We start from the raw sequence: 15,426 nt of genomic DNA, 5'->3' as shown, positions 1-15,426 counted from the left end.
ACAAACGCTGGCTCCATTGGCTTGAAAAGTGAGATGAGTGCCAAACCGCAGAGTCGTCTTTGACTGTACTTAACTATCGAGGAGTCCTTTACCTTTTTACCTTTTCCTATAAGGAAATACCACAAATAAATAAATAAAGAGATGTGTGTGTGGGGGGGGGTAAAATATATATCCTGCTTTTCTATGGCAATATTGACTCAACACAGCTGTGTGTGTGTGTGTGTGTATTGTGAACTGTCCCGAGACCTGGGGGTATATGGTGGTATACAAATTTAATAAAACAACTCTAGCAGTGGCAACAACAACAACAATAGATAGCAGATAGATGATAGATAGATAGATAGATAGATAGATAGATAGATAGATAGATGATAGATAGATAGATAGATACTGTATCAGAAAGAGGCCTCCTTACCGTAAGGGTATTAGAATTAGACTATTAAAAGGAAATAGCATATTTAAAGCACAAAATGTATTGATCAGAAATGCATCAGAGAGATGTGTGGTGGTTGTTTTTTGCATATTTCAGAAGCATGCAATTTAATATTGCCTGCTTCCCTCTCCTCGCTCTCAATTATCCCCACTTAGCTCATTCTCCTCAGGAAGTGGATTGCATAAAACATTAATGGACTCTGTCTGCCCGGTCTATGATCGCTCAGCCTCTTCTAACAACAGATGTTATTACAACTACTCTCCCTCCCACATTGCTTTTGTCAGTGTCACTAACAGTGAAACCAAATCAGCTTTTTCCTAGAGCAGCTGATTGATTGCTTCTCCTGCGACTTCTCTCTCTCTCTCTCTCTCTCTCTCTCTCTCTCTCTTTCATCTAGCGACTTGCTGTGGGACACCACAGGCAGTTTCTTCTGCTCTTTGAAAATAATGGCAATTTTTTGAAGGAGGAGGAGGAGGGTAGGGGGAAGAAACATGCTGGAAGAGAGAGCATTGTCCCCGGAGAGTACAGAGGAGGTGGGACAGTTAGTGAGCATAGCCCAGGGCCCAAGTTCCCTTCCTCGGGTCACTTTTAATGCTCCAGAGAAACCAGAAGAGGAAACGTCCCACAGAAGGCTGGGCAAATTAACCATCAAGTATAACCGAAAAGATCTTCAGAGATGGCTAGATCTGGAGGAGTGGATTGATGCCCAGTTGCAAGAGCTGTATCAGTACCAGGTGAGTAACTATTTGACTGGATAAAGACATCACACATAAGCCCAAAGAATTTTACCTATGCCAGGACTGTCTGTAGCACAATGTATGGCTTGGAATGGAATGGACATCTGTTTTGCTGATAAAGGAATGTGATTCACTATCACACTCATTAACTTGTTAAATTCTCCCACTCCCATTCTGCATGAGATTGCTGTGTGAGATTAGACTGGGGCTTAATGGTAGAGCCACAAAGCGTCTGCCTGGAAAGGATCAGCTCATCCAACTCTCCACCCTGAGGCAAAGACATCTTATATCCAAAAAGCATTCCTGGCAGACACCTTTCTGCTCTTACCTTGGAAATTTCCAAGCCCGAGACCTCACCACCTTCTTGAGTAGCTTTTTCAGTTGTGGGAATGCTCCCATGATCAGGAAGTTTGTCTTAATCTTGAATTTAAATCTACTTCCTGCAACTAAAAGCCATTGTTGGTTGTCCTGTATGCAAGTTGAAAGAATGGACGACTGTTTCCCTTTTATTCTCCAATATCTCTAAAAATGTTTGGAGCATGTCTGGGGGTCTTACAGAATTTCTGGATATTTTAGACTGGCCTCAAAGGATTTGCTTTTTTATTTAGGGCAGCCTTCCCCAGTTTAGTGCCCTCCCATCATCCCTGACCATTGTCCTGATGGCAGGGGCTGCTGGGAACCTGAATCTAAAACATCCAGGGTGGATCAGGGTGGGGAAGGTTGACTTTGATTGGCATCTGTCTGTCTCAGGAGACAATGAAGGGGTTTGCCTTGGGTGTATGTGTGAAGTCAAACTGTTGGGAAGTTACAGCGCCTGTTGGGTCTGTAGAGACCAATGCAGGAGAGACATGCTTTGTTGTAGCGGGGGCAGATGAAGGCCTCAAGTTGTGCTGTTGCAGATGCACCATGGCTTTTCTTCTCCCAGTGGTCATTCCTCCTCAGGTCATTGCTATGGATACACAACTTGACTGCATGTCTCCAGACACTGTGCTTGTCTACAAAGGATTCCCACACAGCAGGGTCGATGTTGCTAACCTCAGGTCACATTTGCAGACATTTTTGTTACGCATAATTGATTTATGGCATGTGTGTCCTGCCCAATTTGCAAGGGCATTTTAATTTCACAACATCCCTTTGTGAAGATGATCAGCTGGGAGAGATTGAGAAATCTGTCCATAGTCATCCCAATGAGTTTTGTAGCATGAACTTGAATAAATGTTTTCCATTTCCAAACTCACCTTGAACCATTTAATCCACATTTACTTTCTGTGGCTACTTTCACACTGAGCATTTTCTGTGGAACACCTACCCTCTGTTCACTCACTTTTTATGGGGAATCTGCATGATGCTGTTGTCAAAACATCCTCCCATGATGATCTTCTTCAACTTCCATCCTTTTCCAAAGCTCAATTTCCCAAGAGGTAGATGACCTATCAGGCGGCTGCTTATTAGGTTGTTGGGCAAGTTATGGATTGTATAGATTGCTCTAACAATTTCCCTCCCTATGATCCATCTCTCCTATCTATGAATCAGATATATTACTTTAACCCTTCCCTTCTCAAATAGCATTGCATTTATATCCATTTCTATTCTACTCTCCCCATACATCACACCAAAGGGAGGTAACTATGATCAAGACTGCAGCAAGTGGAGGAAGGGGGGGGGACATTTAACCCTTTCCTCCATGCCCTTGCTGAAATGAGAATTCTCTTCCTCCCCATGGACACTTGAGACTTGAAGGCACTGTCTAGTAGTCACAAGCCAAGCAGAGAGCATCCAGGACCTTGGACAGCTCCAAAAGCCCCCCTCTAAAACAGCCACAAGAGCAGCTGTTGCAGCAGGGAGCTATAGCCTTTGTTGTTGTTTAGTCTAACCAAGCATAAAGTGTGGCAGATTCCACTGCCCTGGAAGAGCTTGTCTTATTTTGTAGTCTCTGGGTTCTACAAGGTTTGAGAGACAGAAGTAATGCAGGGGACTCACCCTTTAAGTCAGAAGATAGTGGCAGGACTGTGTCTGCTAGCCCTGAGTAAGGCACTGTTTGTTCTTCCTCTAATGAGTAGCCTGAACTTCATCTGAACAATGCACTGCAAGGTTCCCAGGTCATGGATCATGACACCTCAGCATTCGAGGCTGTTTTTCTTGGGGGGGGGGTACCCACCTGGGTACATGTTGAATCCTAAAGACAATAAGCCTCAAACAGAGTTGCTATTCCACTTGCAGCCTAAAGCAGGACAGCAATTATTGTGTCCGATTAATTATCACACCTGGAAACACCTGAGATCTTTACCCATGCTTGTAGAGTCCTCTTCCATCTTGTCAGCTCTTGAACTATGGAACTTAAAACTCAACATAATACTCTAAATGAGGTCTCAGCAGGGTCCCTCAATAGCACCACTAAATTTCTAAGTCTGGAAGACCATTTGATAATTTGATTGTACCTAAAATAAGTTTGTTTGTTTCATGAAATGCATACACCACTTGATTGTAATTTTTTTTAACAATACTTTTAAATATACAGAAAGCTAAACTATTAAAACAGATTAAAATTCACACCAGCATTTCTAAGCATCTGGGTAGGCTTGCCTAAACAATGTTTTTAACAAGTGCCAAAAAGAATATAGTGAAGATAGCTGCTTGATATCAATTGGCAGGGAGTTCCAAAGTGTAGATGCTGACACACTATTGTGTTCTTATAAAGGCCGAATGGGTGTTATGTGGCATCTGTAATATTGCCAATTCTGCCAATTGAGGTGGAATTAGTCTATTGGGATCCTTTGCTGGGGGGTGAAGGAGGTTGAGCTTATTAACAACCAAACTAATTGTGGGCTAGCCTTCACAATTGGGGTCATTGAAAAGAGTATTTCAAGCCTGTTTCTGTACAGGCAGCATGTAAATGCCTGGCCCTCTTATCTCAGTTCCAAAGGTTGTTTTCCCGACACAGTTTTGCTGATGCTTTACTTTCCAGCAGCCTTATCCCTGCTTCTCAAAGGCAGGTAAAGGTGAGGATATCCAACATTATTGAAAGGAGGTTGTTAAGTAATCAAGACATTTGCTGACCTGTCTGTGTAATATGGAACTGAAATCTGACTGTGTGCATGTGTCACTGGTGGAGGTCCTGGAAAGACAGAGGAGGCAACCATTTGAAATTTGCTTCAGTCAATCAAATTTATGTATATTTATAAAGTTTACCTTCAGAGTAGCAATGGGTGGGCCAGATGAAGAAACAAAAACTGAAGGTGTTATGTGCCTCATTAAGTGTACACACACATACACCTGAATGAAACAGAATCACCCTACCTGGGTAGCAGTCCTATATGAGATGCTACAGTATTTATTATTGTCACCAAATCCATAGTAATAATTCATTACAGCTGGGTGGAAATGAGAGGTTGGGGTAGATTTTTTTTTCCAGGGGATAAACAGCACAGGGAAACCCCCTCACCCCACAATCCTGATTCAGATTGGGGTCTTCCTGCAGCTGCTAAGAAAGGTGTGGCTAGTTGAGAGCCTACAATTTAAAAAATGTGCTTAAAGTCACGTCTCATTGACACTTGTTAGGCCACTGGAGCTGTTGGAGCATGGCAGGAGGCTCTTGATTGGCAGGTGCAAGTATCTGATCAAACAGAGTGCCAGGCACTAGCTAAAGAAAGATTCTGCCTGGGGACGTAACAGGAGTGGTTCTGCCTGAATAAACAGAGCTATGCCTGGCCGGGGGCCAGTTGGCCAGCTTCAACCAGACTGGTAGACATGGTGGAGCTGGAGAAGCCCAGGCGGGATGGTGGTGCCATCTGATTAGAGATTGAGGTGGGGAGGAAAGAGATGATGGTTCCAGTGCCTTCTAAAAGCAATAGAGAAGGGGGCAACCCCAAAACATGAAGGGCAGCGCCTGTGTAATTTGAGCATTGGTGATTCTGCTCCAGTTGCAGGAGGAGACAGAAGCCACAGCCGCTCCAGAGCCAGAAATCGACATTGAGGATCTTCTTGACGTCTCTAACGAGGAGCAGAAATCTAAACTGCAGGTTGGACAGAGGCACCTTTAACTGCCTATTTAGACGGTTTGTGGGGACCAAAGGAGCCTTTTCCAACGTTGCAATGTTAGTCATCATGAAAGGAGGTTCTCCGTGAGCTGTTGAACACAGCGTGACTCAATGAGACAAAACCATCTGCCCCATTTTTTGATGTGGTGCCTGAGAACGGAGTCCTCCACAACTAAATAACTGGAATTGCAGGGCGGGGTTGCATGGGGTGCAAGCTCTGTGTACCATTTTTGCATGTGGTTGAATTCTGAGATTGATTTAAAGCAGGCAGGCCATTTCAGACTTGGGAGTGTTTTGAGAGACTGTCCATAAAGTACATCAGTTTTCAACATATGAGTCTGCTTAATACAGAGTCAGATGATTGGCTCATGTGGCCCAGTGTGGTATACAGTGGTACCTCTAGATACAAACGGGATCCGTTCCGGAGCCCCGTTCGCATCTAGAGGTAAACGTAACTAGTGACGGCACGTCTGCGCGCACGCATCGCTTTTCGCCACTTCTGCGCATGACGTCATTTTGAGCGTCTGCGCATGCGCGAGCGGCGAAACCCAGAAGTAACGCGCTCCGTTACTTCCGGGTTGCCGAGGAGCGCAACTCGAACGCGCTCAACTTGAAGCATATTTAACCTGATGTATGACTGTACTCCTATTGCAGATAAGCGAAAGGCCATGGTTCAGTGCAAGAGCATTTGCTTTGCATACAGAAAGTCCCAGGGTCAATCCCCAGTATTTCCAGTTAGGGCTGGGAGAGGCCCCTGCCTGAAACCCTGGAGAACTGCCAATCAGGGTAGACTATACTGAGCTAGTTGGGCCAATCATCTGACTCGCTATAAGGCAGCTTCCTGTGTTCTTTTGGCTGCCAACCAAAGAGATTTTGCTTCCTTGCCCCTGGGGGTAAAATGTAGAGGAAGATATATAGAGATATATAATTCAAATACATGCATAAATGTTTTATCTTATCTTGTAGGAAATTCTCCAGGAATGTTCCAGACCTACAGAGGTGAGCATAGAGCAAGGCAATTGTCAGTGCTTTTTTTTATTTTTCCAGGAAGTAATCAAGTAGCGGCACCTTTTTTGTTGTTGTTAAAAATTGTGGCACTTACTCTAACAACTTCATGGTGAGTACTGGCACCTATTTTTCTAGAAGAAAAGAAAGCACTGGTGATGCTTTAATATCACAGTGTTTTGCTCTAAGAACAGCTGAACAGCCAGTTCTACAGATGTTTTGAAGCTATGTTTAGTGTGCATTACTCATGCTTTCATTTTTCAGCCATACTTACACAGGTATAAATTATTTTATCCCAAACGGTTTGTGGCTCAACCAAGAGGTTTGGATAATGCCAAAATTTGGATAAACAAGAGTGCAGTTTATTTTCTCCAAATAGCACAAAACTACTAGGGTTGAATGTGGTGGGTGGCCAAGATGGAAGTTCTACTTCTAAATATATTTGTTTTGAATGCAGTAGAGCCAAACTCACATAGGAAGGGCTGTAGCTCAGTGGTAGAAGGTATCAGGTTCCTACCATCTCCAGATAGGTCTGGATATGTCCCCCTGTGTGAAAGCCTGGAGAGCTATGGCCAGCCAGAGTAGACAACGCTGAACTAGATGGACAATGGCCTGACATGCTATAAGACAGCTTTCCTATGTTCAAACTATATACTACTCTTAAGGTGCAGCTATGTATCAAGTCTCATTTTCCTTAACTACAAGCATATGGGGAAGAAATTATTACAGGGAAGTTAGTGGGGGCTTATTTCTTCCCTCTCCAGTGCAGTCGAAGCCAAAATTGGCTTCCTTGTGCAGCTAAAATGCTTAAGGGAAAAAAATTCCCATTGATAGCAATGGTAAGTTTTCTTTAGTATTAGATGCTGGAGGGGGAGGATGATTTTGGCTCTGATCACACAAAGGATGTTCAACTTTCCTTGCAAGGATCACACACATACACCCCTACACCTGTACTTAAGAAAGGGAAAACTTGATAAGGTTTAATATCAGGCAGACATCAGTTTGGCCCTAAGAGAACTACTCAGTTCTCATGACATTCATTCCTCTTCCTTCTACCTGCGTTGGTTCATCCATGGAGTCACTATCATCAACTTTCCCTTCAAGGTTAACACCCATCCCTCATGCAGAGAGCTGCACATGAGCTAGGCGACTGTGTTGTTATGCAAAGGACACCACTCGTTTTCATTCATTTCAATCGGTCTACTCAGAGAAAATTACTTGCATACCACCACCCTGTAATTATGTTTGGAAGGGAAATCAATCGGGTTATCTATTGAAATAGGACTCTGAACTATATTGTGTGCTACAGCTGAAGGAGGCGAGATTTTCCTTCTCTACAACTAGTGGCAGTTGAACTTCTTGACTCACCATTGCTGATCTCCATGGTAACTTGACCAATCCTTGTAGAAGTTGTTCAAAGGTGACACAACAAGCAGGGTTGGTGAATGATTTACTTGTGAACAATAAGATAGCACTCAGATGTGGCTGGGTAGAAAGGGAAACCCACCAATGACAGTGCTAGCTTGAAGCATTACAAGAGGTAACACACAAAGTCCATCACTCGGTACAATTGGATGTGTGCAAAATAGTCACCACCTGTACAGCTGGCGGGGTATAAGCACATGGAAGGCGGCTTCTAGGTGTGTAACTCAAGCGGGATGAAGGGCAATATGTGATCTAGCTTCAGGACTGCATCTCTCTCTTTCTGTTAGAAAATAGCAGCAGTAACCTTCAGTTACTAAAGGGCAAGTGGAGGCTTATAATGGCTGAATGGTGCCCACAGCAGCGTTTGGTGGGAGGCCGGGATATACCGTAAATTCCAGCGTATAAGACGACTTTTTAACCCCCGAAAAGATGTTAAAAAGTCGGGGGTCATCTTATACGCCGGGTATCCATCCCCCGCTGCTCCTGCAGCGGCTCCGCTCCGTGCCAGGAGAAAGCTGCCCGGCCCGGAACCCAGTGGCGTAGCATGGGGGTGCAGGGGGGGCCGGCCGCACCGGGTGCAACATCTGGGGGTTAGGGTTAGGGGGCGCAAATCCACGGGTTAGGGGGCGCAAATCCATGGGTTAGGGGGCGCAAATTACTTGCCTTGCCCCGGGTGCTGACAACCCACGCTACGCCGCTGCCAGAGCCTGCCCCTTGTGCTGCTTCTGAAGCAGCAGCAGGGGCTGCAGGCTGTGCTCCGCTCTGGGCAGCTTTCTCCTGGCGCAGAGCCCAGCCCCCCAGCTACTTCTGAAGCAGCGGGGGGCTGGCTCCACTCTGCACCGGGCGGCTTTCTCTCGGTGTGGAGCTGCCCAGCGTATTAGGCAAGTGGGCTTATAAGACGAACCCCCAAATTGCAGCTGCCAATTTGGGGGGTCATCTAATATGCCCACTTGCCTAATACGCCGGAATCTGCAGTACATTTAACAAATAAATGAACAAATACATGTTCCTCCAGACAAAAAAAAAAGGCCAAAAAAGCTGAGGGTCAGGAAATAGGCTAAGCTAGAATGCTTCTTCCTGACATACCTGTTTTCTAAACAGGAACTATTTTCGTGTAGATGAGTATTCAGACATAAGAGTTGCCACCTGCAGTCTGAAGTGGTACAGTCCAGAACCTCAATTGCTGTGCTTTTGGTATGCGTGACTTACATTTAATTTGCTTGATCAGCTGAGTCTCTCCATTCTACTTGCACTCCAGGGTAGAATGGTTGAAGTCCCCCAAGAATAGATTTCAATTTATATTTATAAATTGGTTGGCATTTGGTTTATATTAAAATAAATCCCCTTATGGTGATCTTAGAAGATAGCGGGGAGAAGAATCTGTCATGTAGTTGATCCTGTTTTTTAAAAATACATGGAGATTCTTCTCCCACCTGTCTGCTAAGATCTCCATTGCATGAATGGCTTTTCGCAAAGTGCATAGCAAGTATGGGGACCCCAGTCCAGACTGGAACCCTGGCACTGATGGGAGAGGGCCTTTAACCTTTTGCTCCTGCTGCAGTCCTGATCCAGCCTGGAGCAGGGGAAGAGGGGAGGGGACGAGACCTGGGTGTCAGCACTATATGTCTTCATTTGGCCTGGAGAACCGGTGTGAACTAAAAACTGCTTTGTAGGGTAACAGAGAGGAGGAAGGCCTACCATCTGCATTAAAAGAACAGCTCCATTGGTGTGAACGGGAGCTTCTATTCCAATGCAAAAAGTGGGTCTGGGGACATAGATCCACACTGGAACTGCAATGTGGGCCACGCCAAGATCCCCATCCAGACTGGGGGCCCTGCACTTGCTATTTACTTACTTAACAAAATAACTTTGCAATTGGTAATGGCGCAGAAGACGCTTTGTCTCCTTGTGCCCCAAAGCCACCGTGTCAAACAGGCTGGCCTCAGGCCAGCGAGGGTCAGGGCTTCTGAATCTTTAATAGCTTGAAAGAAGGAGTTTCAGCAAGTCTGTCATGTCAACTCCAGGCTCATCCAGACTTCTTTTTGTGCTGCATTTCTAGGAACAGACCTGTGCCTTAAAGTGTCTAAGGGCTTTTGCAGTGAAAACTCACTCTTTGCCTCTGAATCAGAGCAAATGGCAATCTGCAGAAAACTCAAATTGCTGTTTGTTCCGAGCTAGTTAAGGAAGCTACACCCACCAAGTTTCCTCTTCTACACAGCTACTGCACCATTGTTTATTTGCATGCCACTTATCCATGGAAAACCATACCCAAAGCAGCTCATATCAAAGTTTACATAAGATAATTCACTAGCAATTATACGACATAACAAAATGTAAATAGTCATATAAGCAATATGCCAATGAAAACATCTCATTATAATGAAACTATAATAAAATTAAACAATCTGCTGGTAATTCCTAATAAAGGCCTAGCAATAAAAATAAAAGAACATAACAGCACAACTTTTCAGCCACAGCAACAACCCTAAACAAAACTCTACCCTGATTGCCTGAAAACCTCAATCTTACCCTATTTTAGCCCGGAGGGGGGTGGTCTTTTAATTATGCCTTAAAAAGGTAAAGGTACCCGTGCCCGTACGGGCCAGTCGTGACCGACTCTAGGGTTGTGCGCCCATCTCACTTAGGAGGCCGGGGGCCAGCGCTGTCCAGAGACACTTCCGGGTCACGTGGCCAGCATGACGAAGCTGCTCTGGCGAGCCTGCACCAGCACAGCACATGGATTATGGCTTAATTAATTATGGCTTAGCTGCTTCTTAATGCTTTGCAAGAGGAGCATGCCAGGAGGTTGTAAAGATCCAGCTACTTTAATTTGGTGGAGGGTGAGTTAACTGTATGAATTAAAACCTTGTTTTAATGGATTTTGATTCAGGACTTTGTTACAGAACTGCTCGATCGATTGAAAGGTCTCAGGAGAATGGCCAACAATCAAAAGAAATGAACCGCAATGACAAAAACCTGTAACACAAAATGCATCATCCCGTGGAAGAGAATTATTAGAAGACACAGGGATGGAATTCCAGCGCTGCCTGATATCGTACACATCAGATTCCAAAGCATCCATCTTCATTCGCCCCTTGGATTTCTATCTGCAAGCAGTAGCTTGTTTGCGGGGAGGAGAGGCCATAGCTCAGGAGGCAGATCAGATGCATTGCTGGTCAAAGCTCCCAGGTTCAGTTCCTGACATCTCCATTTGAAAAACACTTATGGAGCAGGGCTGGGAAAGATCTCTGCTCAAAGCTCTGGAGAGGTAACATGGAACTAGACATGCCAATGCTCAGACTGTTAGAATCAAGCTAGGTCTTTAAGAACAGGGACAGGGAGTCTGTGTCTCCCCAGATGTTGCTGGATTTCAGCCCCCATTGAATCCTCCCAGTGTGGCCTTTGCTCAAGGGTGCTGGAGAGCAGGGTGGGGAGGGAACAGCTGTTATGGGAAGGAAGCATCTCTTTCCTCTTTGCATTAAATCAGGGAGGGGAACCTTTGGTCCTGCAGATGTTGCTGGGCTCCCATCTTAGCTTGAGCCAGCATGAAAACCAGAGGGCCACCAGATCGTTGTTATTATAATTAAATGTGTATACTGCCCTTCATCTGAACATCACAGGGCAGCTCACAACATAAAAATACAAACACGAAATATGTAAATCCCTTGTTGCCCTCCACCCATTGTGTCATGTTTTTGAGGGATGGGGAACCTGGGGCTCTTGTTGTTGGACTCCGGCTTCCATCATCCCTGATGCTGGCAGGGTTGGGTGGGAGTCAGAAGACAGCAACAGCAGATTCTTTGCCCCTGAATTAGAGCATGGGGGACAGACAAGTCCCTCAAGCAGTACAGGTTATCTGTTTGTATGATGGCATTTGCAAGGAATAATAATTTTCAGTTGAATATTTTTGTGCTTCTTAATATGAATGTATGCACCAGACATTTAAAGCACAGTTTCCTCATAAATCCTGGGAACTGTATTTTGTAAGGGTAGTGGAAATTGTAGCTCTGTGAGGGGCATTCTACAGTTCCCTGGATCTTTTTTGGATTTAAAAATGTATTATAAATGTATGGTGTGTGCATAGCCTAAGAGAAGCATTTATTAGAATTCATCAGACTCCCCAGTTTTCATTGACATCACCTCTGAGATCAGTCTTTAAAAACATTTTTCCTGCCTAAAGTGATTTCCAGCTTTACTTCCATCAACGATACAGCTGAGAAGGTAAGGCACAGGAAACAGAGTCATACAGTGAAGAACGACATCATGATGGGGGTTTACAACTGGAGTATCCTATCTTTACATACATACCTACGCACCATTCAAAATGCAGAAAACTGACAGAATGCCAAAAATGGGAAGCGGGGAAGTCAAGTTTTCAGTGACTGAAAGAGGGGAAGAAGTTGGACATGGGAAAGTGGATTTAGCTCAGCCCTTGATTATTTCTCTCTTTCATGGATAAATGCTCTTAGGTAATTGCACGTGGCTTAGCTACCAGAGTCTAGAATCCAAAAATACTGAGGCATGGGAGTTTCTAGCAGCTAAACGTGAAGGAGGTGGGAGATGAAATACCTGAGCTGCTGCAGATCTGTGAGTTTTCTTGAGTAGCACATGTCCATTCATGTAATTACAAGGTGGGGTTTCCTGTCCTTTTTATTTCCTATTCTGAGGAATACACACTGGTGACTAAGGCAATGTTGAGATCGTTCATTCTTCTGAGCAATGGGAATGACTTCACCAAAAGATCTGTGCTCTTTCAGGCACCAGGGCTGCATCCATAGCAAAAAACTGTGTTCACTGTTGCTTCCCCCCCCCCCTTTCAAATATTGTGTTTCAGAACAAACACCTCAAGCATGTGATAGTTTGGGATGCATATGGAGTTAACAAAAATGTATTTTTGCCTTTCATTTCAATCGCTTTGTACAATGTCTTCGTCATCATCATCATCATGTTCAAGAGGTACATTTTCTATGGCCTTGGTGTGGTATTTCCAATGTCACAATTCCCATGCCCCCATTTCCAGGTGTATTTCACTTGCCACATTGTGAATGGAGGTGACTGTATAATGTTTGGTAGCTGATCTGTGGCATGGGTGCTGTAAATGGCACAAGGAACACAGGTCTGTGCCATTCCTGGACCAGAGCAAGCGGGTCTCTGGGCAGAGGTGGATTTCGGGGAGTGTGACCAGCTTGCCTTCACTGGGCTGCAGGGGCCCCCACAACTATGACTTCGAACAGATGAGAGACAGGGGGCACCGCTGAAATTTGAAAGCCCAAAGTCTGCCACTGTTGTGGCAGAAAGCTTGGACTATGTGCCTGCCTCTCTCACCTGCCTTGAGATCTAGAGCTTGGTCTCATATCTCTGTCTACTGGACTACACATATAGTTTGGGTTTCAGGCCAATTTCTCTGTCTGTCTGCAAGAGATCCATTGTTAGGTTACTTCTGAAACTGAAACACGCCATGGATAGTGTAAGAGGAGAGCAGCATGTACAGTGGTACCTTGGTTTTCGAGCAGCTTAGTTCCCGAATGTCGCAAACCCAGAAGTGACTGTTCCAGTTTGTGAACTATTTTTGGAAGTCAAACATCCAACAGGGCTACCGCGGCTTCTGAGCAGAAGCTGCAATTTGGTTTTTGAATGTTTTGGAAGTTGAGCACACTTCTGGAACGGATTCTGTTCGACTTCCAAGGTACGACTGTACTGCACTGCAACATGCTTCCAGGCAACGTCTTCTGCTCGCACACTGCATTACAAACACACCACCTGAAGGAAAACACTCATTTCACCATTCTTCAAACCGCCTGGCTAGCTCAGCCTTCCTAACAAACTGATCAAAGTGCACTGAGCCTCATATTAGAAATGTTGTGTCTGTTTCCCTCCTTTTCCTACATGCATTTTCTTTGCAGTACTTGCTGGGCAAGTTGCTCAAGTCCATAAAACACACTCGAGAACGGCAAACAACAAACACAAAGGGTCAAACTGAGGTTGAAGAAGAAATTATATTTGTGGAAAAATACAGCATCTAGGAACTAAAACCGATGCTTCCCTCTCCAGCAGGCAGTTTCATGCATCTTTTTGCATGAAGGCATTGTAAAGAAAGAAGGCATTGTAAAGAAAGCCTGTCACTGACTTCAGAATTTGTAGGAACTGAAATCTCTGTGGGGAGAAAGTGACTATGTGCTTCTGGGCCAGTTTGTATTCCCCACCCTGCTCTATAGCTGTCTTGGTTCAATCCCCTTTCCTTCCCTTTCAGCAGATAGTCTGAAAAAAAGGACACACACACAAAGACCAACATGAAGAAAGCTTCGATCCAAGGGCAGGGCCCATAGTGGTTAAAAATAAAACCTGGCAGACTGGTTACTGAAACAATTCAAGGAAGAATAAGCTGGATGTCAAATAGATTGTCACCTCTGAGCAGGCAGACTGCTCCTCCCTTTTTCCTCATCCTGTCTTCTTCAACACGGTCCAAATATGCTAACCACAAACACAGCAGCAAAAACTGCTCTGTCTGAAACCTGCTGTCCATACTAAGCAAATCCGAGCTGACAGTGCATGACTAGATACTACAACTATAAATGTTGTGGTTCAGCTACTAATCGTTTCTATGAAAGTGAGACTGCCTTTAAAATTCTTATCCTGCCCCCTAACAGCCATCCAGCCCCCATGATTATGCATCTGGATTCTGCATCAGGCACACTTCTGCTTCACTGTAGACATAATGCTAATATGGGATGCTGATCCTTTTTAGGAGAAATCATGACATTCACGCCTCTGCAGCCACAGACCTCTGAGTGGGGCAGTCCATCACAAATTACTGAATGCACAACACCTGGTGGATACAAGCCATGCATCTAAGCATTGGGGGGGGGGGGGCGCTATCATATCACCCCTTAACCTCCTCTTCTCCAGGCTAAACATGCCCAGCTCCCTTAGCCGTTCCTCATAAGGCATCGTTTCCAGGCCTTTGACCATTTTGGTTGCCCTCCTCTGGACACGTTCCAGTTTGTCAGTGTCCTTCTTGAACTGTGGTGCCCAGAACTGGACACAGTACTCCGGGTGAGGTCTGACCAGAGCAGAATACAGTGGCACTACTACTTCCCTTGATCTAGATGCTATACTCCTATTGATGCAGCCCAGGATTGCATTGGCTTTTTTAGCTGCCGCGTCACACTGTTGGCTCATGTCAAGTTTGTGGTCAACCAAGACTCCTAGATCCTTTTCACATGTACTGCTCATGTACTGCTCGCAAGCCAGGTGTCCTGTTAAAACACTATTTGTTTTCTCTTTGGGCGGTGTCCAGATCCGATGATGGGCATGTTACTCTAGCACTAGTCATTGTCCGGGTATTACTTGCTCTATTCAGAGTAATTACCACCATTCACACTGAAAGGAAATGGTCTGTATGTGCTTCTTTGTCAGCTCACACCTGCCCATCCAGACTCCTGCCAAGTGCCTGGCTTCCCAGGTAGACTGCCCTTCTGTTCACCCTAGATGGAAACACGCAGAAAAGGCCACCAATCCACCCAAGAGTGTGTTGCAATTGCAAACCAGCTGCTACAGAACACAGCTTTATGCCCAACCTCCTCTGGCTATTTAAATTGTTTAGAGGAGAGATGCATCAGGAACCCATGCCCACCCAGCTATGAATTCTCGAAATGTTTTTACCGCCTTCAGTTCAGACATGCAGAGTCCTTCAGTCACCTTGGTTCACATGTCCGAGAATGCCATTTCCTTGAGTTAGAGGAAAGCAGAAGATCTGGACACCAGTAAGAGCCAATGAAGAACATTGCTT

At 45.0% G+C, this 15,426-nt stretch overlaps 1 protein-coding gene across 3 annotated transcripts; it reads left to right on the top strand.

The window, feature by feature from the left end:
• The first annotated feature begins 497 nt into the window (after window positions 1-497).
• PPP1R14D (protein phosphatase 1 regulatory inhibitor subunit 14D) lies at window positions 498-14,500 on the top strand. 3 transcript variants are annotated; one of them, XR_013835788.1, is made up of 5 exons: window positions 498-1,167; window positions 5,091-5,189; window positions 6,174-6,206; window positions 8,739-8,831; window positions 10,528-10,625. XR_013835788.1 is itself a non-coding variant. In XM_079965298.1 (4 exons), the coding sequence occupies exons 1-4, from the start codon at window positions 925-927 to the stop codon at window positions 10,556-10,558; spliced, it is 393 nt and encodes a 130-aa protein (XP_079821424.1). In that variant the 5' UTR covers window positions 500-924; the 3' UTR covers window positions 10,559-14,500. The 3 variants fall into 3 exon arrangements, 2 of the variants coding, with proteins under 2 accessions (XP_079821424.1, XP_079821423.1); XM_079965298.1 differs by lacking the exon at window positions 8,739-8,831 and having other exon boundaries at window positions 500-1,167; window positions 10,541-14,500; XM_079965297.1 differs by lacking the exon at window positions 8,739-8,831 and having other exon boundaries at window positions 503-1,167; window positions 10,528-14,500.
• The last annotated feature ends 926 nt before the right edge of the window (window positions 14,501-15,426 follow it).

This window comes from Podarcis cretensis, assembly GCF_951804945.1.
Source record: "Podarcis cretensis genome assembly, chromosome: 1".
Lineage (NCBI taxonomy): Eukaryota > Metazoa > Chordata > Lepidosauria > Squamata > Lacertidae > Podarcis > Podarcis cretensis.
The sequence above is the reverse complement of the archived record's forward strand: the minus strand, read 5'-3'. Positions and strand labels throughout refer to the sequence as shown.

Excerpts from the sequence above, each read along its gene's own strand:
- PPP1R14D (XM_079965297.1), top strand. The coding sequence starts at position 925 with ATGCTGGAAGAGAGAGCATTGTCCCCGGAGAGTACAGAGGAGGTGGGA. Across the intron at positions 1,168-5,090 it reads AAGAGCTGTATCAGTACCAG|TTGCAGGAGGAGACAGAAGC; the intron begins GTGAGTAACTAT and ends ATTCTGCTCCAG. Across the intron at positions 6,207-10,527 it reads AATGTTCCAGACCTACAGAG|GACTTTGTTACAGAACTGCT; the intron begins GTGAGCATAGAG and ends ATTTTGATTCAG.